Source organism: Pyxicephalus adspersus, chromosome 7 (genome assembly GCF_032062135.1).
Source record: "Pyxicephalus adspersus chromosome 7, UCB_Pads_2.0, whole genome shotgun sequence".
In the NCBI taxonomy this organism is placed as follows: Eukaryota; Metazoa; Chordata; class Amphibia; order Anura; family Pyxicephalidae; genus Pyxicephalus; species Pyxicephalus adspersus.
Window position 1 is genome coordinate 9,445,898 of NC_092864.1, and position 26,865 is coordinate 9,472,762.

At 43.9% G+C, this 26,865-nt stretch overlaps 1 protein-coding gene and 1 long non-coding RNA gene across 2 annotated transcripts in view; one reads left to right on the forward strand and one right to left on the reverse strand.

Moving 5' to 3' along the window:
- The window catches only part of PPL (periplakin), a 47,657-nt gene that overhangs the window by 15,075 nt on the left and 5,717 nt on the right, over positions 1 to 26,865 (reverse strand). Inside the window, exons 2-4 of the mRNA XM_072417397.1 lie at positions 7,078 to 7,180; positions 4,330 to 4,484; positions 1,254 to 1,377 (exon numbers count right to left, since the gene is read on the reverse strand). Coding sequence (XP_072273498.1) covers positions 1,254 to 1,377; positions 4,330 to 4,484; positions 7,078 to 7,180 — 382 coding nt within the window. The remainder of the gene's footprint in view (positions 1 to 1,253; positions 1,378 to 4,329; positions 4,485 to 7,077; positions 7,181 to 26,865) is intronic.
- LOC140334495 (uncharacterized) lies at positions 24,859 to 26,142 on the forward strand. The gene is made up of 2 exons (XR_011921566.1): positions 24,859 to 25,244; positions 25,459 to 26,142. It is a non-coding gene; the product is annotated as an uncharacterized lncRNA (long non-coding RNA).

Consider the following 26,865-nt stretch of genomic DNA (forward strand, 5'->3'; position numbering starts at 1 on the left):
GCACCCTTACGTATTATTGTACAGGTGATAGTTTCTGTTTGTTTTTTTCAAAGAAAAAAAAAAAAAGGCGAAGAGGCCTAAATGTTTCCCACCTCCTGTAATCACAGGGTTTAAATTGCCACCTCCTAGAATTCAACACATGAACAGAAAAGGAGATTTAAGTTCCTCAGATTGGAACTACTCAGAAAGCAAGGGACTCTCTCTGGGCTTGCTGAAGGTAAGATATACTTTATTTCTTTACTGGATGTCTGACTTCCTGAATTTAGAGTTATATGCAATGTCCCCGTAATAGTGCATAGCTGTATCTGCCTTTGTAAATAAACAACTTGGCTCCTATTGTATGATGTTTGGCTCAGCAAGTTGTCTTCTGCTCGATTATGGTACCAACTTTGCTTGAGGCTAGGTACACACGTACAATAATTGTCATTGGAAAGGATCTTTCACAATCTTTTCCAATGACAAAGGACTGAAAGATGAATGAACGAGTGTTGTACAAAGGGAGGGGGTCGAACGACAGAGTGGCACCCCGCTACACTCTCTACCCTTCACTTTCGTTATGATTGTTCGTTGTCCATGGGTTCGCTGGAATGATGGACAATGAGCACTACACACGCCAGATTCTCGTCCAATACCACCCCTGAGGCGTTTATCAGATGACAATCATCAGATGTGTACATAGCCCCAGATTTCTCTTTCCATAGAACAAAACAATGTTGTCTGTACAACACTCTGATTGTGATCATCTTACTGTTGATCGCCAACGATCATTTTCAGTGACTATAACTGAATATGTACAGAGCTTAACCCAACCTAGGAAGCGGTGGATGCAGGCTGAAGCCACGGAACACTTGGCTGGAGGCCTGCAATGTCCAAACTTATAATACAACATTGAAAAACCAGTAGGGTTATGTACACACGTCACATGATTTATGCTCGTTCCGCACGTCTGGCTCATATCTGACATGGGTACAGAGATTGCCTGATGTCAGGACAGATCCATGAATGACCGCAATAGAAGTGAAGGGAGTAGAGCTTAGCAGGCTGCAGCTCACTTGTTCTCTTCCCCTATTTATAGAACACAGCTGTATGTACAGTGTTCATTCCCCCATTTTTTATTCTTTAGTTGCTGGAAAAAAACATGAAAGACAAGATAATGAATAGATAATGGAGCATGTGTATGCAGCCTACGAGCATGGTGTCCCAGTAAACACAGCCCAATGCTGGTGAGTGTTGGTGCACCGTGCTCCTCTTACCATCTTATCATCGATGACTTTGCTCCAGTTGACTTTTGGGGCATTTAGCACAGCAACCTTTTGGTTGTAGATTTGATTGTGCTTCTGTCTCTGGCCGCCAAGACGTTCTCTAAGTTGCCGAATGCTGGTGGGAAAACAATTAACATTTATTAGAAGACACCACAGAGCTCACAAAACTGAATGTATTGTCTTGAATTTAGAGTGTGGTGTCTGTGGTCTACTGGTGGATCCATCATTGTGCCCCGCAGGAGCCATATATGTAACCTTTATGCAAGAATCTGTTCCTTCATACATCATCCATCTTTATAGAACATGAAAAATAAAATGAAATATTGTGCAAGTACAAAAACAAAGCTGTCCTTGACCTCCTGAAAGGTCCCGTTATCATTAGTTCTTCTGGGTTGGAAACAATCGCCAGTATTCTGGTGGAATGTGACTTTAACCCAAATCCGAACAGCAACCCTATAAACACTAAGGTAGAGCTTTTCTTTACAAGACACGTTCCTGGCCCTTTTATCCAATTAGGTCTCCCAGAATAGAACACAGACATGCTGTTATCGTGCTGCCCCTAAAACTGTCATTTTACAACAGCTGGAAGATATATGGAAGTAGCACAATTGGCCATTAGGTCATCAGCTGTCGGCTACCCTCAACATGTAAAACACTTGTCTATTTTATTTAAAACTCTGCTCGTGTTTCCTGTAATGTGCAATGCAAATGTTTGTATACGTGTTGCTGTGTTCCCTATTTTGCATATGGCATGGATCAGCTATGCTGTATGTTTTTGTTCACAGTCTGTGGCCTGCCAGATATTTATCCAACGTAGTACAAATGGCAATGAACAAGCAATGCGAGCAGAAAAGTTCATAAACATGCACAGATCAAAGAAGCACTTCAATGGTTACCAGGTCTCTAGGTTCCTGATAGGACCAATAGGAACTGGAGAAGCAAATGACAAATGAATAAAGATGATTGGATAGAGAGAAAATGTTTTGTAATCAAATACAACAAAGGAGCCACTGCCTTGTGTAGTGCAGGAATATACATGACTCGGAGTAGGGATGGTGGAGGCTATTTATAATGGGCATAAGAGGTGTGCAAACCTAGGAACTCAAGGCAGCCATGGTGTTAACCATTCATCGTGGGTTCAGCAACTGTACAGAGCCAGGAACTCAGCACAGGGATGAAGGAACTTATCATAATGGACACAGCAGGTGTACAGAGCCAAGAACCCAACACAAAGATGAAGGGAGCCCCATATATTAGGCACATCAGGTGTATAGGACCCTGGAACCCAGGGCTGGCATAATGGGCACGGCAGTTGTACAGACCCAGAAACTCAGCATAGGCATATGGGAACCATTGGTAATTGGCACAGCAGGTATACAGAGCCAGGAACTCAGCATAGGCATATGGGAACCATTGGTAATTGGCACAGCAGGTATACAGAGCCAGGAACTCAGCATAGGCATATGGGAACCATTGGTAATTGGCACAGCAGGTATACAGAGCCAGGAACTCAGCATAGGCATATGGGAACCATTCGTAATTGGCACAGCAGGTATACAGAGCCAGGAACTCAGCATAGGCATATGGGAACCATTCGTAATGAGCACATCAGGTATGTGGACCTAGGAAACCCAGCACAAAGGGGAGAGCCTTTTATAATAGGCACAGCAGATATACAGACCCCAAAACTCAGCACAGGGATGTGTAAATTATTCATAATGGGCACAATAGGTATGTAGACCCAGGAAACCAACACAAAAATGATGGTCATATAATAGGGGCCATATAATGGGTACATCAGGTGTGAAGGATCCAGGAACCCAGGACAAGGATAATGGGATCTTCTCATAATGGGCACAGCAAGTATACAGAGCCAGGAATAGTAGGTATGTAACCCTAGGAACCCAGCACAAAGAAGAGAGCTCCTTAAAATGGGCACTACACGTGTACAGACACTGGAACTCTGATTAGGATGGATGGGTACAAAATGATGGGACATAGATGGGCACAAAGATGATGGGGATCCATCTAATTATACACCGGGTTTACAGCCCCAGGACCTCAGCCCAGGGATGGGGAAACTTCTCATAATGGACACAACAGGTATACAGACCCATAAACTCAATACAGTTGTAACCATTCTTAATGGGCTCAGTACGTATGTAGTCCAAGGACCCCAGCAGAAAGATGATGGGGGCCCTTTAATGGGCACAGAATGTGTACAAACCAGGAACTCAGGGATGGTGGAGGACCTTCATGTGCAAAGCAAATATACAGACCCAAAACTCAGCAAGAAGTTTCCCTAATTGAGTAACTAATTTAAGATTCTAGGGATAAACTGCAGAACAAAAAGGTCAAAAGCCGAGGAAAGTCAGTGCAACAAGAGGACAATATCACCTGAATAAAGCTAATGAATAAGTTTGTAATTGAGGAAAGTTGGAGGATTTGTTGTACATAGTGACCTGTCAGGAATGAGTCCATGGAAGATCAACTCAAGAGATTTCAATGTTTAAAGTCTTCTCAGTGTAACTTTCCCCAAACATTCACACACTGTGAATAAGAAGGCCCTCGTTCTATAAAAGAACTTGAGTGACTGACTACTCTGTCCAACCACCTGCCAGGGATAAAGTGTCATTGAACGTTCTATTTCTGTCATCATGTCTCCAAACCGGCTCAACTTTGACCCTCGTAAATGTGTAAAACGGTCTGAGGAAGCGTGTCTGTGATTGGTTTCATCTGGGAGATTTACAGTGAAAAGTCGTCATGATGTCATAAGAAGCAAGAACTTCTGTCATAATTTTATTGCTAGCTGTATCTGCAAAGAAGGGCGTTCCTTCGTTTAATGTCCTAGTGACCACTGTCTACAGTGCAGGAAGTCAGGGGAAATCTCCCCTATGGGCATACAGACAGCAATAAATGCAACACAGGTTCCAATCCGGCCCTTCTCAGAAACAAAGTTTTGGCTTTAGTTCAAGAAAAACTTTATTTAACTCTGCCCTCTAACTTTCTTCATTATTTCTGCCCTCCAGATAGTCCCCCCACTGCCTTGGCACATGGAAGCACTCACTCCTCCTGGATCATGTCTGCCTGGGGGTGACTGAGTTGGCGGGCCAGCAGGGCATCCGTTTCCAGCACCACGATGAGTTTCTCCGCCTCCATGATGTTGCTGTTGGTGACGTCTCTGTTCATCACAGGCTGGGAAGCGATGATTTTGTCCACATCCTGCAGAGGAACACAACAGGATTAACATGTGAACAGATTCATGCAATCTATGGGTCACATTTATAAATGGAATGGTTTATGGTGGCTTCCAGGAGCCAATCAGATGATGGACTTGGGAACGGTCCTCCAGCACCAACCAGAGGGTGACATGGGAATGATTCTACCAGCACCAATCAGATGATGATTTGGGAAAGACCGCCCAGCACCAATTGGATGATGATTTGGGAACGATCCCCCAGCACCAATCGGATGATGATTTGGGAAGGTCCCCCAGCACCAATCGGATGATGATTTGGGAACGATCCCCCAGCACCAATGACATTGTTCTGGAAAACCACACTTGTCAATCAATTTGGCTGGCATGCAGCAATAGATATCATTCAGAGTCAGTGGCAGACGTAGCCAACAGTGTGCAGAACTTGCTTTGGGCCCCCTGCTGAACTAACTCGGGGTTCCCTTTTAACTGGGGAAGGTCCAGGGACCTTGTGCAGTGCCACACTTTTCACCTCCCTATGTCCACCCACCTCTGTTCATTGCGTACCACTCATTTTCTTTTATTTAGCTGCCTTGAAGAAGTTTGAACAAGCATAAACACATAAAGAAACAGATCTTTTTTGTGGGTAAAATTAAAATTATTTTTCATATTTTATTCACTGTTCCATTATTATTTTTCCTCCTGTGAGGGGAATTATTAAATCCAGATAATGAAGAGTATTCCCTAATCAGACTGCACATCCCATATGGCCACTAGAGGGAGCAGTATGACATGTGTAAACCAGCAGGTCCCAGGGCAGGAGAGGTAAGTATTATTATTATTATATAAAATAATAAAATATATTATATAAAAATTATATTAAATATTAATACTAATAATAATATTATTATATCCAGCAAGCAGTTGGGTTTCCATAATAACAGAGGATTTATAGTGATGATTATTATGGAGATTAATGTGAGGGTAACATGGAGGGATCATGTCAGGTTTGGAAGTGTCAGGGATGTGGAAAGGGTTTATATTAGGGTCACAGGAAAACCCCAAATCATATAAATATTGGCAGGGGTTCTCTGAGACCTTGAACTTATTTAAGGGGTTGCCCCTTGTAAAAAAGGTCTAGAGGAAAGATCACCTGGACCTGTGATAAGTACACACACAGACGTATTTAGGGGCTGGAGTGATTTCTATTTAATAAAGGGGTCCTCCGTCTCAAAGCCAGGATTTTATTTCTGCAAATGCATTGAAAACCCCACCTGGCTGCTTTTAGAATTCAGGGATTTTAGGTCCGAGATCAGTTCCATGCGGCAGATGATTGTCACCCAAGACAAACGGTTGCACTTATCTGACATCAGTACAGCCGCCCTCTAACATTGTTCATTAACCTGCTGTTGCAGATTGATGAAGGACCAATCAGGAACGAATGCTGTGCATTCCTATGGAGTAGAGTACACTGAGGAGCTGCTGGTTCATCCTTTCGCTCTCCATACAACAGAAGGCTGCTGTGTGTACAGAGCTCTGTCACTGCAAACAATCACAAAAGAGCATTTGCAGCGACAATCCTCTGTACGACGCTTTACTTCTCCAGCTGCATTCCCCATAATATCCAGCAAAGGCAAGATCCCCCAGGTACAACCAGACAATGCTTTCTCCAGGAGGACAGAGCAGAGAACTGCCAGAGATACCCCCACCGGAGTGCTGGCCCTTTAAATCAACCAATGAACATGTGAATAGTGAATAAATCTAAATGTTAAATCTTTTTTATTTACTTATTTTAGATGTAGCAATTAATTTGTCACTTTCTAGGCTTTTATTCTTTTTTTTAAGATACATTACACATTTTTGTTACTGTGTTTTGTTATTATTTTTTATGCAGTTTTTATGTTTAAAGAAAAAATGAAAAATCTCCATGTGCGACTGCCATCAGCTCATGCGTTACATAAAGCAGGTTAGCCATACTGGGGGTCACTCTGTGTTACTGAGGGTTTTCCTTTGTCTTTATTTTATTATTATTAATAAATAGGATTTATATAGCGCCAACATATTACGCAGCGCTGTACATTAAATAAGGGTTGCAAATGACAGACTAATACAGACAGTGACACAGGAGAGGACCCTGACCTGAAGAGCTTACAATCTAGGAGGTGGGGTTTATGTTTTTATATTCTTGTCCTCTTGGACCCCCAGGTGTGTTTGCCGGGTAGACAGGTGACCTCCCGGCTCATTCTGATTATTATTTAACGGTATTTATATAGCGCCAACATATTAGGCAGCGATGTACAATTAAATAGGGGTTGCAAATGACAGATACAGACAGTGACACAGGAGGAGGAGAGGACCCGAAGAGCTTACAATCTAAGAGGTGGGGGTTCATGTTTTTTTATTCTCGTCCTCTTGGAACCCCAGGTGTGTTTGCTGGGTAGTCAGGTGACCTCCCAGCTCATTCTGATTATTATTTAACGGTATTTATATAGCGCCAACATATTACGCAGCCTTGTCTGATGTCACCCATGCACCAATCAGAATGGGGGTGATGCACATAAGCGCCTGCATGCTGTCGGTCACTTACAGACCCCCCGCCCACCAAGATACCCGCGTTACCTTCTGAAGCTTGGCGTCGGTGTCCACGATATAGCGTTCCACCTGGTCAGCATTTTTCTGCAGTCGGTCGATGAGCTCGGACAGTTCCTTGTTGGAGGAGACCCTATAAGAGGGGAGAGAAGGAGACCCGAAGTCAGCCAGGCACAACATGCTGCAAGCTCAGCGCTTACACAGCTTTCAATTCTCTCCCCCACCCCTCTCAGCTTCCCACCCCTGGGCTGTGGAGTGATGCCAAGGGGGAGCTCTGGGTTGGCATGGTGCCAGCTCATTAGCTGCTGGTGACTCACCCGGCCCTTTGTATTACTTTCCAAACTATGTGGTGCTGCAGCCAGGGGGATCAGGCTGGATTGCGGTGCGTGTGTGTCAGCATTGCTGCAAACCTGGGGGCATGCGGCGTACCCACATACTATTCAAAATGCTGAAAAAAAAAAAAAGTTTTACCTGCACAGCATAGACCTGACTTTTCTCTGCAGCAGTTTAGTAACACTTACAGGTCTTGTCCCTCCCTCAGCCTGTGATTGGGCAATGAGAAGCAGCAGACTGATGAGGTCATCTCTCTGACAATCTGCTCTCTCCTTCTATCGGCAGTGCAGCATTAATGACTTGCACCTTGCGCTGCTTTGCAATCCCCAAGCCTGGGTTCTGTTGTACAGGGGCTGCACAAGGCTGATTCCTCATTCATTGGTTGCAGCTTCTCTATATGCACATCAGCAATGGCTGCAAGACAATTCTCAAGGTGGGGTCCCTGATGGTGACAACACTGGAGCGATATTGGTATACAGACACAGAGTGTTGTCACCCCATACCAGGAAGTGATGCACAAAAATCTTCAGGGCAGGATCAGCAGATAAAGCCAATGGCATAAACAAAGCTTTTTAGGAGATTATAGTGATCAGGGTTTCATCTCCTTTAAGCCACTGACAACCTGAAGCAGGGCGGTTGGCACATCGGGGCGGCGGAGGTTAATTCTCACAGATGTGACAGTAAACAGGTGACGGATTATACAGCTGTCCCTGAGCAGAGTAAACAAGTGAATTAGAATCTGCAGAATTAATAATTCAATTCCACCCTCCGGATTGCAGCTCTTCATCCTCCTACGCAGAATAAAGTCATCTCCAGCCTGGGCGGAGGCTGGGCCGGTGCAAGCTTGGGGTGCTCATGTCAGGGGGGGGGGGGGGGGGGGGGGTAAATACACCGGTTCCGGGGGCAGTTTGTAGGCTGCTCTGGGGTGAGCTCAACAAAGTTTTATCTTTAGGAATTATTACAGCAACAAAAATAACACACGAAGAGGTGAGAAATGAATCCAGAACACGTGGGGCAACACACATGGGGCAACAAAAGATGGCGTGTAGGGCAACATACTGGCCAACACAGGACGACACATAGGGCAACAGAGCACACTGGGCAATGCAGATGCTACAGTATTCTCATTTTATACTCAATATTAACTTTACACTGATCACATAAAAAGCTTAGGGGACACAACAGGTGGTCAGTCGGACCCCTACAGAGAGGCCGCTGGGTGTCAGACCTCCACAGAGAGGCTGCTGCCTCCCTACATAGATCACATGGATCCCTCTTTGCAGCATGCTGGCAGGAAAAATACCTCTCTATCAAGTCTGAATGACTTTTCACTAATTTTACTTTGATGTATGTAGCTGGTATAAGTGAGATTTATCTTACATTTATAATAAGTTCAGGAAAAATACCACTTTGTGTATTCCTTGAGAAAGGGGGGGGGGGCAAAATCTTTGCTGTTCAAGTTGAAGGTCTTTGCAAACATCTTCTCCTCATTACCACAGACATAAATCACAGCTTGGCTGACATGGAAATCTATGGAATGTGAAGCTTCATGGGCCTGGGTCTTGTTTTTCATCCTGTGATTCACCTGCAGTGCATGGAAGGGACCCCCATGGGGTTGGGGCTATTCACACACCGCTAGCACTCTATGGATAAACCTTATGGGTCATCCTGCTTCTCCCGGCACTGACAGTCAAAGAATAGCTAGATTCGGGCAGCACGGTGGCTCAGTGGTTAGCGCTCTGGCCTTTGCAGCGCTAGGTCTGAATCCCAGCCAGAACACTATGCATGGAGTTTGCACGATCTCCCCGTGCTTGTGTGGGTTTCCTCCGGGTACTCCGGTTTCCTCCCACATCCCAAAAACATGCAGTTAGGTTACTTGGCTTCCCCCTAAATTTACCTTAGACTGTAATAATGACATATGACTATGATAGGGACATTAGATTGTGAGATTCTTTGAGGCACAGCTAGTGACACGACTATGGACTTTGTACAGCGCTGCGTAATATGATGGCGATATATAAATAATGTGTATTAATATTAATAATAAAATTCTACCCATCATTGCCATTTGAGATGTGGCATGGATGGACCTGCCTATACTTAGATGCCCAAAGTCTGCCATGCCATTACAATTCAATAGGCATCTAGGGGAAAATACAAGGCTGGTGTGCCAAATAAAAGGAGCCCCCTTCACCCCTGCAGATGCTTACCCATTGGATTGCAAGGGTTAGGGGGGTGACAGTGCCCACAAATGTCTGACACAGCTCAGCCCCTGCTGCACCTCTCACTATGTGATCACCAAGCTCAGCAAACACTTCAGTGTCCGGGCCGGGTCAGGGAAACATTTATGGAGCGGGTTAGTCACTGTGCAGGAATGTTTATGGGGAAATAGAGATAGTAGGAGTTTCAGCACACAACTGGGCATTGCAGGGGCCGGGTTATCAGGGCATCAGGCACAGCCCAAAAGATTCCCCTTTATCCTGCCAAAAAACACTTAAAAGGCCAGTCCAAGCCAAAATTTGGCGGGACCTAAAAACTGGATGCTTGTGTTTTTTTATATCCCGGCTTTGTACACCTGCTGGGATCTATGAGAGGGTCCGGCTGTCCTATGTCTTTCATGAGTGAGAATGCATGGGGAGAAAGGGGATACCCCAAAAGTGGGCAGAGGTGGGGTTCATTTCTGGTACCAAAGCCAAAGAATGAGTCAAGCAAATCAAGCTTGAAAAACCAAATCCAGAAAAAGGAAGTTTTGCTGCAATACTTAACAATCAGAAGCTGTCCCCTAGCAGTACCTATTTTACACCACTAGATGTTAGTATTTGATTTGTGGTCAGTATTACTCCACCACCTTATTTGACTGTCAGAGAGCCACCCCCTGCAGGTGAATGAAGGAAAAGCAACACAATGATGAAGCCATCCCTCCACTAAGAAATCAGCACATGAACTGACTGTCTCTTTGTGCTTCATTCTTCTCTGAGGTCTGCTGTACAAATATTGCATTAGGTTGATCTAAGTCAAATTTACAAAATAAAAAGGCAATTAAGGGCATCTTATTGGGTACTGTATACACAGGTTCTCTTTAAATCCTCGCACATGGCGCACAGCGGGTTAAACCCCACTCTGTGTTGACAAATATTTCCACATGTACTCTAAGCCTTTCAGAGCGAGCTCATCGGGAGATAATGACACAGGCGGCCGCGTTGTTTACAGAAGGTTAGCCAGTCGGTGTGGGCGTCGGGCCCGCGCAGAACACAAAGGCGGCAAAGCCATTTGCATAGAAAGAATTTCATCCAGTGGGGGACAACGGGTCTCATTCAGAGGCCCTGATGTGCAGAAGATAAAGGCTGGTGACCAAAGTGAAGAGTAAAAATACATAAATGGTCATCGATACACTACAGATCATATCATTCCCTAAAATCATTGATACAAGAGGAATGTGTGTCTCTAGACCAATCCAGGTGTATTTCCTCCCCACATAATCCAGCATCCACCTCTGTGCAGAAACTTCCTGTAATAAAGACCGGTCACTGCTGCTCTCTCCTCTTGTGCAGCCTTGGCTGGTCTTGTCTCCACCCCTCCTCTGGTGCTCAGCAGGCAGCCTGCAGTGGGTGGAGTTTATAGGCCCCTCCCACAGCTCTGCTCTCTGCACAGCACATTAAGAATATCATTAATTCTTTTATGAGACTCTCAAAGTGGTTTTATGTGTTCTGTTTATATATTTGAACAATTTTTTCAGTAAAAAGACCCCATAGATATATTTTTCTGGTATTAACCCCCTCTGCGCCAGCAATGCTGCTCCACATCTGTAACTCTGGAAAGAAGGGAATACTTGTAGGAACCTGCAGCTTTGGACTCATGAAATCACATCTCACGTTTTGGCTGCAGGGAAAACAATTTAATCAGTGTGAAGAAAAAAAAAAAGCACTTGAAATGTTTTATTCAAGTCGACGTTAAGAATTTCCAGCCCTCCAGGGTTAGCACAGATCCAAAACATAGAACCGAAGGTGCGCAGACTATTTTTACTTTCCAGTTGCATCCTGGGAAATGTTTGCGTGGAATGAAAAATTTAAAAGAAAGGTTCAGTATAGTTTGGGGGAGGTGAGTTGGCTATTGTACAATAAAGTTTATTTAAAGCGGATTCTGTATTGTATTCATGGATTTAATTGTGCTGCACATAACCTGGGATGTGGGAGGGGCTTAGAAGTCCCACCCACTACAGGCAGCCTGCAGAAACGGAAGAAGGGGGCGGAGACAAGACCAGTCACCCTGCACAAGAAAGGAGAGCAGTCTTTATATAGGAAGTTTCTGAACATAAACAAAGTCTGACTTTAAAATCTGGAGGAAATACACAAAGTACTCCAGGGGGCGGACCATAACTTCTCAATCAAGGGTTGCTTGAGTAATTTGTACCTATCAGGTCAGGTAACATTGACACCAATGATCTTTTTGGCTATCTGTAAGGGTGACATTCTTCCCACAGGCCAGCAATGCCCCTATCTAGTTATTGGGGAAATTGAGGGTTCCAAATAATCCCATTGTGATGCATTGTATCCATGTGTCAATGTTTGTATTGGCGTCTTCTCCGGCAGGTTGCAGCATGTTGTGGAAATTCTTTCTTCTCAGATTCAGCAGTCAGGGAATATTATACCCTTCAGATCTCCCTCACTACAAATTACCCCGAAGCCTTTAATAATGGCACTTTATTGTCTGAAGATCACACAATTCTGCCCCATCAAAGAGGATTTATATTAAACGTTTGCTTCCCTCACTGTGCGCCTGATCCCACCGCATGCCTTAAAGCGTACCTAAACTCTGAATTTTTACTTTACAAAAAAGTAAATTCTTGATCTCGATCGATTGAGAATAAATGGGGCGCAGGCTTTTTCGTGAAAAGGGAAAAAAAATTGCCAATCTCACGCATGCGCAGCAAGATCGGCAAGTTTTTTTTCCCATCTACGTCACCCGATCTCATGCCTGCGTTGGGTGACGTAGGAAGAACAACCTGGAACGAAGACGGATGCCGGGAAGACGCAGGACCCGATGGAAGACACCTCCTGACCAATCGACTGCGCTGCGGGATTGAAGGCAAGTGAATTTGTTTTGTTTTTGGGGAATTTTGAGTTGGGTTCCTCTCTAAAGGGAGCCTGTCACATGATCAAAGTTCCCGAGCGGACTTGTGAAGTCGCTGTGTAATGACAATTGTTACACCGGTTGTGTTATACTCAGATCTCCAGGTTCTGTATGGGGACAACAGTGGAAAGACGAATTAAGGTTGTGCATTCAAAAATTGCCGTTCACAATCATTCCCCCCCCCCCCAGGTACGTTCCTGCATCCCTTGCAGCTGCTGGGACCCGTTGATCTCCCAAGCGCATGTACTGGATTTTCGTCATTTCAGCCAGGCCAACACCTGGAGGAGGCCTTGCCATAGCGTGGACAGGTAAGTTTTCAATACTATAGGGTCCATTTACAAAATTTTTTCATCCAAGATCCACTCAAGTTTTACACAATTAGAAACTGTGTGAATCAACTTTTTCTCACGATTCATACATTTTCTAATTGCATCAATGGTGAAACCAAAAATGTGTTAAAGTTGAGTGATTTGGGGTGAAAAGATTTATAAATAGCCCCCTATATGTCCTCCTCTTTGTGCAGCTTGGAAAAACCTTTTCATAAAGTACTATGGGCCTATTGAAAGAGGACCTGTCACCACATTAAAAACAGAGACTATAGGCAGGCTGATAAAGAAAATTGATCAGTACTTACCTATCCTCAAGGTAGCGAGTCTTCGGGTTCTTTAACAGATAATAGCAATGTTGCTGACATATTCAGGGGTGCATGATGCCTACTGCACACTGCAATGCCCACCCTACACCCCTGCTGTACCAATGAGAGGAATCACAGCACATGGCAGGGGACACTCAGAGGTGTTGTATAGCAATGCCACCGATATCCATGGAAGATAAGGAAAATCAATCTGCTATTGGCTGGACAGGAATGTATTGATCCCTTTTTGCAGCCTGCTCATGGTCTATGTATTAAGATAATATTTCAGTGTTTGGCAGATTTCTGAGAATTTGACCCCCCATGGACAGGCTCCTCTTTTTTTCAGGGAATAATGATGAATAGCCAGCCTGTACGGTGCCTTGTTCCTTCCTGCTGCCACCTGAAATGATTGCTTGTTGTTTCAAGTAACAACTTTTGTGTGTTTGTACCTGGCTAAAGGGCTGGCTGCATCCTATACAGCATACATATTTCGGGGTGCTTCCTTATGATTGATAGGTCAGATAAATTATTAATATCTGTATGATATTGATCATTTACCTGTTACCCCAGTGCACCTATTTGCCAGCTTCCTTCTTTGCCCAATCAATGGTTTTTGTAATGAATTTCATATAAACACAGAATCCAGTGCAAATCAATTATGAGGTCTTCCTAGTGAATGTTTGATCAATACATTGATCAATTCATCAGAAAGTACTGTTCTTTGTATGATTGAGTGGGAAGTATAGGAAGGGGAAAAGAACTGGACCTATACATAATACATAAATCAGGCATAGGGTGGTGCAAAGTGAGCCACTACACGAGGGCCCCAGACTCTCATCAGCCACATAGGGCCCCCTCGACAGTTCAGCAGGGGAGGACCTTAGGGTCTAAGTCAGTTCTGCCCACTGTTGGCTACAACCACCATTAAATGAATAAATTTGCATTGGATTAAAGGTTTATATCCAAGGTTGAATCAATTAGAAATATCGACCAATCTACAGCCATGATTAGTCGGCCCTTGTGAGTTTGGAATTCATACATCAAGTTGGAAATGTTCCCTCTGCACACAGGGGAAGAGGTGGCAGAACCAGGGGATGATTTGCATAGCACACAGTCCTTATATCTCATCTTGTATTCAGCTCCCACCGGATCAGCTGGTTCTGCAGGGCGTTGGCGGGAGGAAGCTCAGCCTGCATTAATGAAGTTTATTTTTTGAACTCTGTGGTACAAACTCCTTGCAAAGCTCTCATTTCATAGACAAGCTTCCTTTCATAATGACACTCCTTTGTTTTCCTAAAAATTGTCTTGTCACACTCTGTGAAATGTTGAAGGTAACACTTTCCCCTGTATAAACTATGAGCTGGTTACATTGTAGCAAAACCCAGGAATGAAAATGTAAAATATTGCAGCTCATTGGTTCTTAGATGGGGTGGCTGCAACTAAGCATGGCACAAGGTGAGCAGCTGCAGCATGGGCAGACATGGATGATGCCCGGCCTGACATGGTGCCATACTTGAACAGCATGTAGACATATGCAATGTCAAGGGGAAGCCAATGAGATGTAAAAAATACCTTGAAATGTTACCCTGATACATTACTCGGCAAGCCACCCTTCAGATATCAGATGCTGGCACCATTATAACTCTCACATAAGAAGATTACAGCTGCTCACTTTCACAACTTAGCATACACAACAATAACACAAAAAGGTTTATGAGCCGCACAGTGCAGTGTTATTACAAACCCAACAATAAGGCACAATGGCGACACGAGTCAAGCTGGCTGCAGTAGAAGTGGCGTTTCAGGATCCATTCATTAGACTTCTGCAATGCCAAGGGCTCGTTCGCACTATGGCATGGTTTACTACATGCACCAGAACACCTCTTGGATCATTTGCATGTGCGTGAATGCTTGTGTCCCCATTCATTGTCAATAACCTCCCAAAATAGTAGCACGGTGTGCTTAAGGCTTCAGCAGCAGCTCAGGTTGCCCTGGCCCAAAGGTGCCCATCCTGACCCATATTGTGTGCATTGTGGTGAATTATATGGGTAGGCGGGAACCATTTGTATAGGCATGGTGACAGTTCCTCTTTAGGGGCAACTTAACTTTTTCCTAAAAGTGATTTTGTTATGTTTGCAGTTCCATACATTTATGCAGGTTGTCTATTCACAGATGTCAAGCTTCTCCCCCAATCTGTGGATAAGCACTGCTGAACATAATGCACTATTTTGCATCAGTCAGAGCTGAAAGCTAGGTTTGCATTGAGCTGGAGAAGCAGTGAAGTACAGTCCATATGCAGTACTACTAAGAACTTGCAAACCTAAAAAAAAACAATATGGCGGCCCAATGTATCAAAACCAAGAACTACACTTAAAGGTAATTTGTTTAAAACGCTCACTGATTATTTGACTCGCATTAAGCTGATCCTATTGATATACCTTATAAAAATTTTTTGTAAAGCTGATCGTTCACTCGAAACAAAGACTTGTAAGAGTGTGGGAGTTTGGAAATAAAATGGAAGTACATTGCTTTCCTTGGCGCCAATCCTACATTTTTCACCTCTTCCACGCCCATCGCAGATAAAGGCAAACAACTACAGAGCAGCCACGTTAAATGACAACCTAGTTACATGTGTGAAATCTGTAAAAATGACGGGTTTATTAAAATGTACTGACAAACTAGGCTGGCAATACGTGACTGAACACGAGGCGCCAGCTCGGTGCCAGAGGTTGGTAATGATTTTTGCTGCCAGCCATGGAATTTTATCAAAAAGTTCCGCCAGCTTCCCACAACTCCATAGAAAAGTCCCTGGATTTTCCCAAAGGCAAAGCTGCTTTCTTGCGGTGTGCCCAAACTCCACATTACGGCTACACCAGCCAACATCGATGCCATTCATACCAAGTATGACCAACCGGGTATGGGCTGTACAGGAAGCCATAATGTTTCCCAAAGTGCTGGGCGTGTGCTCTGTTCTCAACTTCCCGTCTTTCTCTGAAGATTGTTTATGAAGGTATACTTCACTGTAGGACTTTGTAGGAATGTTGGGGTGGTTATTGGTTAGCCAATGGCAAATGGTGACTCTGTGACCATGATATGAAGACCACCAATGGCTTTATGGGGGGTAATTTATAGTGTGACTCCAGTCAAAACCTTAATGTACATTAGGTCACCAAACGTTTGGGCAAACCAAGTCAATCCATTCTGCCTATCAACTTGTAGGACATCCAGTTCCAAAACCATGGGCATAAAGTTGGCCCTCTTTGTAGTCATTGTCTGCATTCCTCTGAGAGGGTTTTCCAAAAGAATTAGGATTCTGTCTGTGTGCATTTGTTTACATTTATCAAGAAGAACATTTACAAGGTCAAGTGTTGATGGTGAACGAGAAGACCTGGCTTGACCTCAGTAGGTTTGGGGGCAAAGCCCTGTTCTTATGGAGCTAGCTTTGCACTCTAGGATACAATCTGATGGAACGGAAAGGAGCCTTCACCAAACTGCAACAAATTGAAGTACAGATTTATTTTGTATCCTCTAGCATTGGCAGTACCCTTCACTGGAAATGCCATACCTTGAAACCTAATGTAGTGTGGTGGCCACATACTTTTGTCCATGTGGGCATGTAGTAATAGGGACACATGTAAAGCTTGAAAACACTGTCATAAATTACATTTAACTAGGCAGTATTTGTATACATTCCTGTTCTGTCTGAAATGACAGAAAAATATGAATGATATTGGCCTCAGGTCGGAAGCAAGCATGATCTCAGTTCTCCAAAAAGCCGTGCAGAGTTGGCTGCAGGTGGTTACACCTGGAGGAGACTGACATATGATATCAAACATTGTAAGGAGATCAATTGAGTACCTGAGAGGACAATCTGCAGTTATTTGTTTGACCTGAGCTGGGTTCTCTATCTTGGGATACAGTAATAGAGGTGTTTTCAGTTGGCTGAGAACAATGGCTGCCATGGTGGTCCATGGAGGTACCTGTAAGGCAAAGGCAGGGGTCACTTTCTGTCCTACCAGCAGGAGTTTGCAGTCAAGATAGGAGACTAGGATGGAGATCCTTGTTGATTCTTCGGGATGTTGGCAGTCTGGAGTGTTCCATTTTCATAAATATTTTGGTACCAAGACTTGGGAAGCTTCCAGTTGTATTCTTTAGATGTACAGATCCTAAGGCAGAGCTTTTCTTTGACCATAATCAACATATGTTGGTTGGATAGGCTCCAGAGGGTCCACAGAATGAGGAGCAATGTTGCCCAATGCTCTTTTCTATAAGGAGACCCCAAATTGCCAATACTCTAAAACCTAAGGAACTGGTAAGCAATGCCATGCACATGAATAAATCCTGTTGCAAAGGATCATAGGTTGTGATGTAAATGAGGGCCAATGTTACCCAGTCTTGTCATGTGCTCTTTTCTACCAGGTGACCCCAAATTGGCATGTGGACAATGAGGGCCCATTCCCATATGCCAGGGGTATTATAGTGAAAATCGACAGGTATACAATTCTGGCTGTGCCCACTGATTTTCGTGTTTGCATTAATCCCTGATGTGTTGCAGTGACTGGTCCATTCATCCAAGACATTACCAAACCATCAGATCCAAACACTTGACCAATGAAGTGGCACTACTGCTTTCCCTAGTTGATGACTGATAATTTTAGCTTTTTGGTGAAGGATTGCAGGTAATGTGAAGTGGAGGCCATTTGCAGATAATGCCACTTTGCCCTGCATAGGCAAGGTGATAGTGTCTTTTTAGGTCCCCAATTTTTTACTTTTTAGGAGCCTCTTATCATATTCTACACAACAGCACCCAGGTGTGGGAGGAGCAGCTTCAGCAGCCAATCACATGTGTAACACTCACATGTGCTGAGAATGAACATCTCAGAGGTGGAAAGAATAAAGTGTGCTCCTTCAACTCCATTACTGGGGGTAAGGAGGTGACCCAGCTTCATTGCTGAAAACTGCAACAGTAAAAAGTTAGGTCACCCACCGGTGCCAAGACTATTAAATCTCAGAACTGAATACACAAAAATACAAATACTTTTGCAGGTAACAACTTCCATAAATGTATTCTAATAGGTGTTTATTTGTTGGCTGGGAGTTCAGTTTTGTTTCTATGTATGTGGCTACAAGGCATACAAAAACTTGCAATCCAAATATAAGAATGCAGAATTGTAATTGAGGGCTGTAACGTGTGTGGCCAAGTTTACCTTGTCATACATATTGCCAAAATACCGGTATGTATGAGGGGTGTTCCTTTTCCATCTTCTGCAGAACTACACGGCCCAGAATAAGAATATTGTGAGAACACTACCACCTCCCTCCCCAAACGCCTGCAGCCAAACTGCGAACCTGCCAGGGGATTATTCACTGGAAGCCTCACAACACAGCCTATTCCTCCCCTCCTGCAGAGACTCCACTCCTCCATGGACAAAGGACTCTGACAAATGATTCACCAATCTCTCCATAAATAAATCATCTTCTATCATCCGGCTATTATTTTCTGAGCAGACAAACAATCTCTTATATTAGGATTGTGATAAGGTGACAGCTGCAAGGTCAGAGGATAAGCATGGGGGGCTGTCAGTCATTGCTGAACATGAAGATTGGCAGCGACAGTTGTTGCTTCTGTGGTGGTGGACCTGTAGGTCTCCAAATCTTTTTTTATGTGGATTTAAAACCCCAACAGCGGGATCTCTGCCATAGTTTCAGACGCTGCAATTGTCTACTTGAGAGTTTTGGGTGCTCCCACTTACATATGTTTGTCCCTGCTTCACCTTTAACATGATGGGAGTTCCTTATAATGGTCACAATGGGGGATTTAGAATTAAAGATGACCTGAAGTTTGAAAGCCAATAGAAGGCAAAGCAGAAGGCAAGAGACTAGCCACCAGCAAAGCCATCTTCAGGGGTGGGGGGCAAGGGTTACTTCTGTTTCGGCCCTAATCACAAAAGCCTGACTTTAGCAATGCTGAAACTCTTAGATATCGAGGACAGGGCCCCTGGAAGCTCCTGGCCCCTAGTATGGTCAGAGGTCACTCTGACTGATCCTTTCCCCTGTCTTACAGTTCCTTGTTGTCTGTATAGAGATGGCCATTTTGGTTCCTTAGAACTGACCCTGATGACCGGTGGGGGATTATTTACCAAACAGCTGCAGATATGGAAAAAAATACTGATGCATTAAATGAAAGAAGCAGGAGATCTGTGCATTACAGGTCCTCAGTTACAACTTCCACTCCAGCACAGAGAATATTGAGCTTTGGTTCATTTGAACTGCCCCCTGATGACTGGTGGGGTAATATACAAGGAGCAACAGCAGATATGGAGGAATTACAGATGCATGGAGTGAATGACACAGAAGCATGCAATGCTGGTTCTTTGTCACTCAAGCAAGGAGAACATTGAGCTCTGGTTCCCTAGAACTGCCCCTGATGACTGGTGGGGGATTCTATAAAAACAAAGATGAAGGAAAAAGTGCTGATGCAGGGATCCGTACGTTGCAGATCTTCAATTACAGCTTGCTCTCCAACAAGGAGAACTGTAATGACACCAAATTCTACTCTACTTCAAATCTGGTGACCATAGCAGAGTGCTTTAGATCTCACACTGCAGGCGCACACCTGGGGCTCTGTACTAAGTCCCAAAAAAATAATTAAACTTTTGCAATGCTTGAACTTTAAAACATGAAGGAATGGGACCCAGGAGGTCTACCTATTATGGGGTCCAGAATTTTTCAATGGCAGGCCTGTTAACACCTATAAAGAACAGCAGTGCCTAGTCACAGTCATGTTAGGAAGTGCAAGGCTATTTTCTAGGAAGGATTTAGGCAAAAAAAGATAATTTTCCATTTTCAGGGCTGCAGAAAAATAAAGCTATGTTGTTTGTCCTCAAAGATGTCCGCAAAAAGCTTTTTAAAAATTGCAAAGCAGTCTGGGCAGCCTATACAAATAAAGGATTTGTAAACTATGCAGTGCACAAAATCCTGTTGTAAAGGATCATGGGAAGTGTTGTAAAAGTTGTTGATACACCTGAAGATTGTTATTTGTGATAGCTATTAACACGCCATATCTAAAGTAAATCAAATTCTTACAATGAATTCCTAAATAAACATCCACATACTTTCCTTACACATGCGGGTCTTTTCATAGCAAAGCACTGATAGTACAATACCTGTATCAACCAATATGGAAGCCGGTTTTAATCTAAAAAGTGCGATCTGATTGGTTGTTTTAGTTCATGGTATATCTCTCCCTATTGCACGATTCTCTGAAATTCTGATCCGCTTTGATATTTGATCTGTAATACAGTGGGTAGATCCAAAAGCTTCTGATTAAAACCTTCAGCAGAGATCACATGACCAAGTGCCTAGGCTACCTCTACGTAAAGCTCCAAGTCTAAAAGTGAAAAAAAAAAAAAAATGGCCGTTTGCAATTGAAACAGTAGCCACTACCCTATAGAGAAGGAATGGCAGCAGTTGATGACCACCCATCAAAAGCACCTGAGGACCCGTTCATTTTGAACATTTATATTGGTGGTGGTGGCTTATAGGCTGGCAGGCTATTTGCCATAATGAGCCATCCAGAAACTAACTTGCCCAGGGGGTCTGTAAAACCAGACTGACCAGTGATGGTGGTTTCTAAGTCACAATACCAACCCGGGTCACAAGAGGTCATAGAACAGGTGACAACCCTCTCGGTCCGTCAGGAAGCAATACAGGTCACACTGATTGGATACCTGGGGTGCTCTTGTATGTTGTCTGACCGGAGTGTTTATTACACGCTTCACATGCTGTCTGAATGTTTATTGCATGCTTCATGTGTAGTCTAAACAGTGTGTTTATTACATGCTATATACAATGTCTGCACTGCTTCAAAGCAAGGATCTGCCCTTGCGGGTTTACTGGTCTAAGAGTACCTGTCATGCTGGTTGGTACCCGTCACAACTAGGACAGAGCCAAAGCTGAAGACTCCATGTTACCATAAATCTCAGATGTGGCCAGATCACATATATAGGACCTGCAGACAGTCTCCTGGTTTCTGCTCCACTGGGGACAAAACTTTTTCAGATAACTATTGGACTTCCAGGGAGAAGCTGGGGCTGGCGCTCTCTACACTTTTGCCAAAAAACACTTGGCAGAGACAAATATGAGGATGTGATGGGGTGTAGATTAAATGGTGTGGATTAGTGTCAAGATAACAGGGGGTAAGTGGTAGGTTCCCATGGAGGTTAGTAGTAGGGTTACATGGTGGGTTATGGTTAATGTTACACGTAGGGTTAGTGTTGGGTCAACCAAGACGAGTTAGTGCGAGGATCACAGGCAGGGTTAGCATTAGAGTGCCATAGAAGTTAGTTGGGTTACATGGTGGGTGCCATAGAGGTTAGTTGGGTTACATGGTAGGCTAGTGTTTAAATAAAAGAATGGGTTAGTGAAAGGATAACAAGGACTATTGGTGTGAGAATCACAAAAAGAGTTAATGTTAGGGTTCAGCTACGTACACAGGTCCAATGGTTCAACGGTCCAACGGTTCTTGCCCGATAATCGTCTCAGGGCGGATATCAGGCGAGAATCTGGCATGGGTACAGCGCCAGTCGTCCATCGTCTGAACGACTGTCCTGGCGGATCCAAGGACTATGTACGACTAACGAGCAGGGTGCCGCTCCGTCGCTCTTCCCCTCCCCTCTGCATAGAGAAGAACTGTGCTGTATGTACAGTGCTCGTTCATGCATTGTGCAGTGCTAGTCGTTGGAAAGGATAGTAAAAGATCCTTTCCAACTACTATTATTGCACGTGTGTATGCGGCTTTACATGAAGGTTAGTAGCTCTAGTGGTGGAAGTTACTTGGTGGGCTGATGTTAAGATTACATGGAGATTAGTGGTAGGATAACTATGGATTAGTTAGTGTTGGAAAACCAGGGAGGGTAATGTAAAGGTGCGTACACACTTCCAATTTTTATCGTTCCAATCGAACGACGAACGATCGATTGGGCAAAAAATCGTTCGTAAAAAAGTAACCAGCTAGTGTTGTGGGGTTACATAGAGGCTAGTGTTGTGAGATTACATGGAGGGCTAGTGTTGTGGGGTTACACCCCAATGGACAAATGGTATGCTAGAAAGCTATTGACACCTCTGAAAGGAACTTCACAGCAGCCATCTTGTTTTCTTCCATCCCGTATATCTGGCAGTCATCTTTAAATTAAAGGATGATTCTGAAGGACAGTAAAAGTCATAGAAAAACTGTAAAAATGTACAGAATCCGTAGAATGTCAGTCCACACCCAGCGTTAATGTCACCTAAAACCCGAGCAACACGCTTCGAGGCAAAAAGGCGTAAAGGCGTTTCTCTCAAGTGTCCTGGCCATCAGGTCTGACTGGAAAAAATTATTTGGATTTCAGCGCTACAACTTCCTCAGCAAAACAAGAGTACTCAGGAAATGTTGTTCGTCAGGACATCTGTAAGAGCACCTTACGCTGCCAACAGGCTCCTTCTATTGTTATTTTACAACCTTATTATGAGAGTCATATCCAGCCTTAAAAAAGAGCACTCTCCGCTTTAAATATGTCAGCTAAAACTACTGCCAAAATACAGAGAGACCGTAGCCGTAAGAAAATAGGCGCAGGGCCGACATGACAGGGTGTGAGACCTAGCCCAGGGGTGTTAAGAGTTAATAAATAATGCTAGGAGGGGCTGTGCTAGTGTAGAGCCTGGGGTAGGAGGGGATTAGGAATAGGACAAGTTAAAAGGGGGAAGACGGACGTGAAAGACCCTCTTTTGAAAGTAAAAAGTTTCCCGCCCACCCAGCCCTTCTATTATGGTTAAATTTGAAATTTTGGTTCGTTTTGGAAGGCAAGGATCCAGTGCATTGGTAATGTGGTGGATTTTGGCAGGGGGGGATCCTCTTTGGTGGGGTCTCCCCCTTTATGGTCAACAGATGATTATGGCTCCTGACACAGTGCTGGGCGGCTAGGGGCCAAGGTGGAGATGTTGGAAGACTTGCAGCCTGGTTGTTTGGGTGTATAACCGGAAGTTTGATAACACTATGGATATTGTGGTTATAGTTAGGTATTATTAAAAGGGGGGAGTTGGGTTGTTTGTTAATTAGGTTATATTCAATTTATTATGTTGGTGTTATAAAATCCCGGTTTAATAATATTAATAATAATAATAATAATTATAATAATTATGAAGTGTTATGTTAATCTATGCTTGAATATCAAAAGTGTAAAATTTGTTAATTACTTGAATGGTTAATTTATTTAATGGTGATTAATTAAACAGCTGCTTGCCAGCCAATTTAAACCCAAGATTTGTATTTGGGTATATAATGGTGGAGGAGTGGTTGGTAAACAGGTGGGGTCAGGGGGAGGCGGAGGTTCTGATGGGGTGTTAAAGGAAGGGCTAGAAGGTCCGAGCTACCCTGGTCATGTTTGAGGCATCCTTTTCAGCACAATGAGCAACGTTATTGAGGGGGTTTAATGAAATAAAACATGGATGGTTGCTATGGTAACACTCAGTTACCCTAGTCAGGCTTCAAACTGTGGAAAGGCCACAGGACCCAGGGAGGCAAATTCTCTAGAAGACAGCAAGCCTTTTATTGTAATAGGCTGGAATAATAAATATGAGGTATCGGCATTTATATATAAAATATATTTACTTGGAATTACTGTCCTCCCTTCTGATAAGGCTTATTGTCTGGCTGCCATGTTGACTCTTGGCTAATCGGCTATCAGGACAAGTATACAGGTGACTTTTTTGTTGGGTGAGTTAGATACTGGCAATTTTTTTTTGTCACTCTCTGGTGACACGGCAGCCACCGCGGTATCCAGGCCACACTCTCTGGTGACACAGCAGCCGCCACATTATCCAGGCTGCACTCTTTGGTGACACGGCAGCCCCCGCGGTATCTAGGCCGCACTCTCTGGTGACACGGCACCCACCGCGGTATCCAAGCCACATTCTCTGGTGACACGGCAGCCACGGCGGTATCCAGGCTGCACTCTCTAGTGACACGGCAGCCACCGGGGTATCTAGGCCGCACTCTCTGGCGACACGGCACCCACCGCAGTATTTAGGCCGCACTCTCTGGCAACACGGCAGTCCACTTTGATACCAGAAAATGTGCTCTTGTTTAAAGGCGGCACTCTCTGGTGACAAATATGACCAATTTTCATGTGTCCACTTATTACCCAAAAATTAGCAGGTAATACAAACAAGCGTTCCCATTTTATGCAACGCCCACTCATTATTTGTGTCCCATTCATTAATTTTTCTCCCTCTTTTTGTAGGCAGTACATCGTATTATCACTTGGGAGCTCCTATATATATATATATATATATATATATATATATATATATATCAGCACAGCGTAGTAATGCGAGGTGCAGTCAGCAGTGCAGGAAGCCGGAGTCACCACTGCCTACAACACCATTCATGTGTGGTGACATCTGACACAAATTGCAGTGAAACTGGATCACAATCACAGCCCTGCCCTGGTTTCCTGACGAACCTGCTTCGCGCCTGGCCTGCAGACCTCTCACACCCCTCACCTAGCTGGGAGAACACAGAAATAGATTGACGAGGAGCCTGATGATATCAAAACACTATTTATCAATGTCTTTAACCATTATTCTAACATTCACATATATTTATTAAAAAAAGGTGAAAACATACTTATTCTGTGACAGTGAAATTACTGAATCCAGAGGATTGGCATGGCGCCTAAGAAAGAAGAAGAGGTTAACAATTTCAGGATTCCTTTGAGAGCACCTGACCTGCCATTGATGTATTTTGGCAATGCCCTGAAACAAGATGAACAATAAAGTTCATTCATGAGCTCCATATTGTATTTGGCGGTACCACGACCCTGCCCGTCCTTGCTTTCATCTCAACTCGGTGACCTTCCTTGCAAGACAAGGACAGGGCCGCATCATAAAACCGCAGCAGTTATGATAACAAGCGCAGGGTTCCCCGTGCCACGCTGCGTATTATTCGACAAACAAAAGACACTTTTTACTTAGGTTGTGAAGGGAGGCGCTGCGTCTGGGAAGAGAGCCACCTCCAGAACGGACGCCAGTATCCGAAACAAAAGATCCCAAATGATGTTAGGTAATCACAAGCTGCACTGTATTTATTTTATCGTGTTCGTTTATATAGCCCTGGCACATTTTACAAAATGCGTTATAAAGAATAATACTTTGTTTGCATGAGACTCTGCCCCCTGTTGGAGGGGCTGATACCGCTACCGGTATGTATGATGTGAAGATAAACAGCTTTTTATGTGCATTGCTAAACACAACAAAGGATTTTTAATTCTCTGCAGATCTTGCAATCAGAAAGCCAGTGACCTCCGCTGCAGCAGCTGGAAAACTTGGTCAAGGATACGCCCCTCATCTGCTGATTGGACAATGAAGAAGAACCAGCCCACTAAAAAAAACATCACTGCTGTTTACACCTGTTAGAAGGATCCTTTATCTGCATATGTGCATTGCAGCTGACCCTACAGAACTACATAAATGGTTGACGGAAAGGGAAGAAATGATGCGTTATGTGGGAGGAAGGAGTCACGCTCCTAACCAATCATTTACTCATAGCTTTGCTCATTGTTTGCAAGCCTAGAAGCCTGTTGTTGGGTGCATTGAGATGCAGTGCAATTAGGATCAGAATGAGACACATCGGATTCACAGTTCATTGACAGCTCATAGGGGGTGACCTTCTTCTCTTTCACTGCCCAATCACAGGCTGCAATGGCATAGCAAACCTTGCAAACACCCGTTCTCCCTAGCCTGTGCAGTATGAATTGTTGTAACTTGACGAAGCCGAGCATGACGTGGCTGTTAAGTCTCAACTACATTTAAATCGCTAAACACTGACTCCTATGAGTGATTAAAGCCGCCACAAGCCAATATGGAAGAGATTTTGTGGTCTTCTTTTTAAAATATTTATCTACAAACTGCTGGTGGTAACTAAAATGAAAAATAAAATAAAACAATATAAAAAAACACAATTATTTCATTTTCTATAAACATTTTTTTTTTATTTAGAAATTTCCCTATGTTTTTTATGCCTTTATGTGGCCACAGTGGGGAGATTAAATTCTACTTCCTGTCCCAGTGTCACCTCTTTCAGCTTTTTTATTCATTCCTGATGCAGCTAATTTTCCCCATTCCGTCCTATTAGCAATTTCCCTGACTGCACATGTGCAAGCAGCAGCACCTGATTGGCTCCTGGCATTACCCCTTCCCCTCTGTTGTTCTAAAAACATAAAAAATCTGATCCTCATAGCCCAATATCTTGCATTAGATAAATGATTCCTCAGGTTACTGTGGGTGCAGAGGGGTGGAATCTTAGAATTGTATGTGTCACAGTAATGTGTGGTAGGTCTCGATGTCCCTTTTCTCACACCTCCCCCTCCTCCTTGGGTAATCCCCATACACAAGCTTGGGAGGGGTCCACTCTGAGATATTATTCACAAAGTGTGTTTTTACGCAGGCAGGATCCTCAGCACACCTCCGCTGCCTCACACCCAAAGATCAGTCACTATTCACACTTCAATGGAGCTTCAGTTACAGCACTCTGATCCCGGAATCACCTTCATTGGTGTTAGGAATTTCTTGGCCCACTTTTTATTTTCACACTTCCTGTCCTAGGGTGACAACCTATATTGACCATTATTATGGAGGAGGCGTTGTCACCCAAAGACAGGTAGTGTTGGGACTATAGACCACCA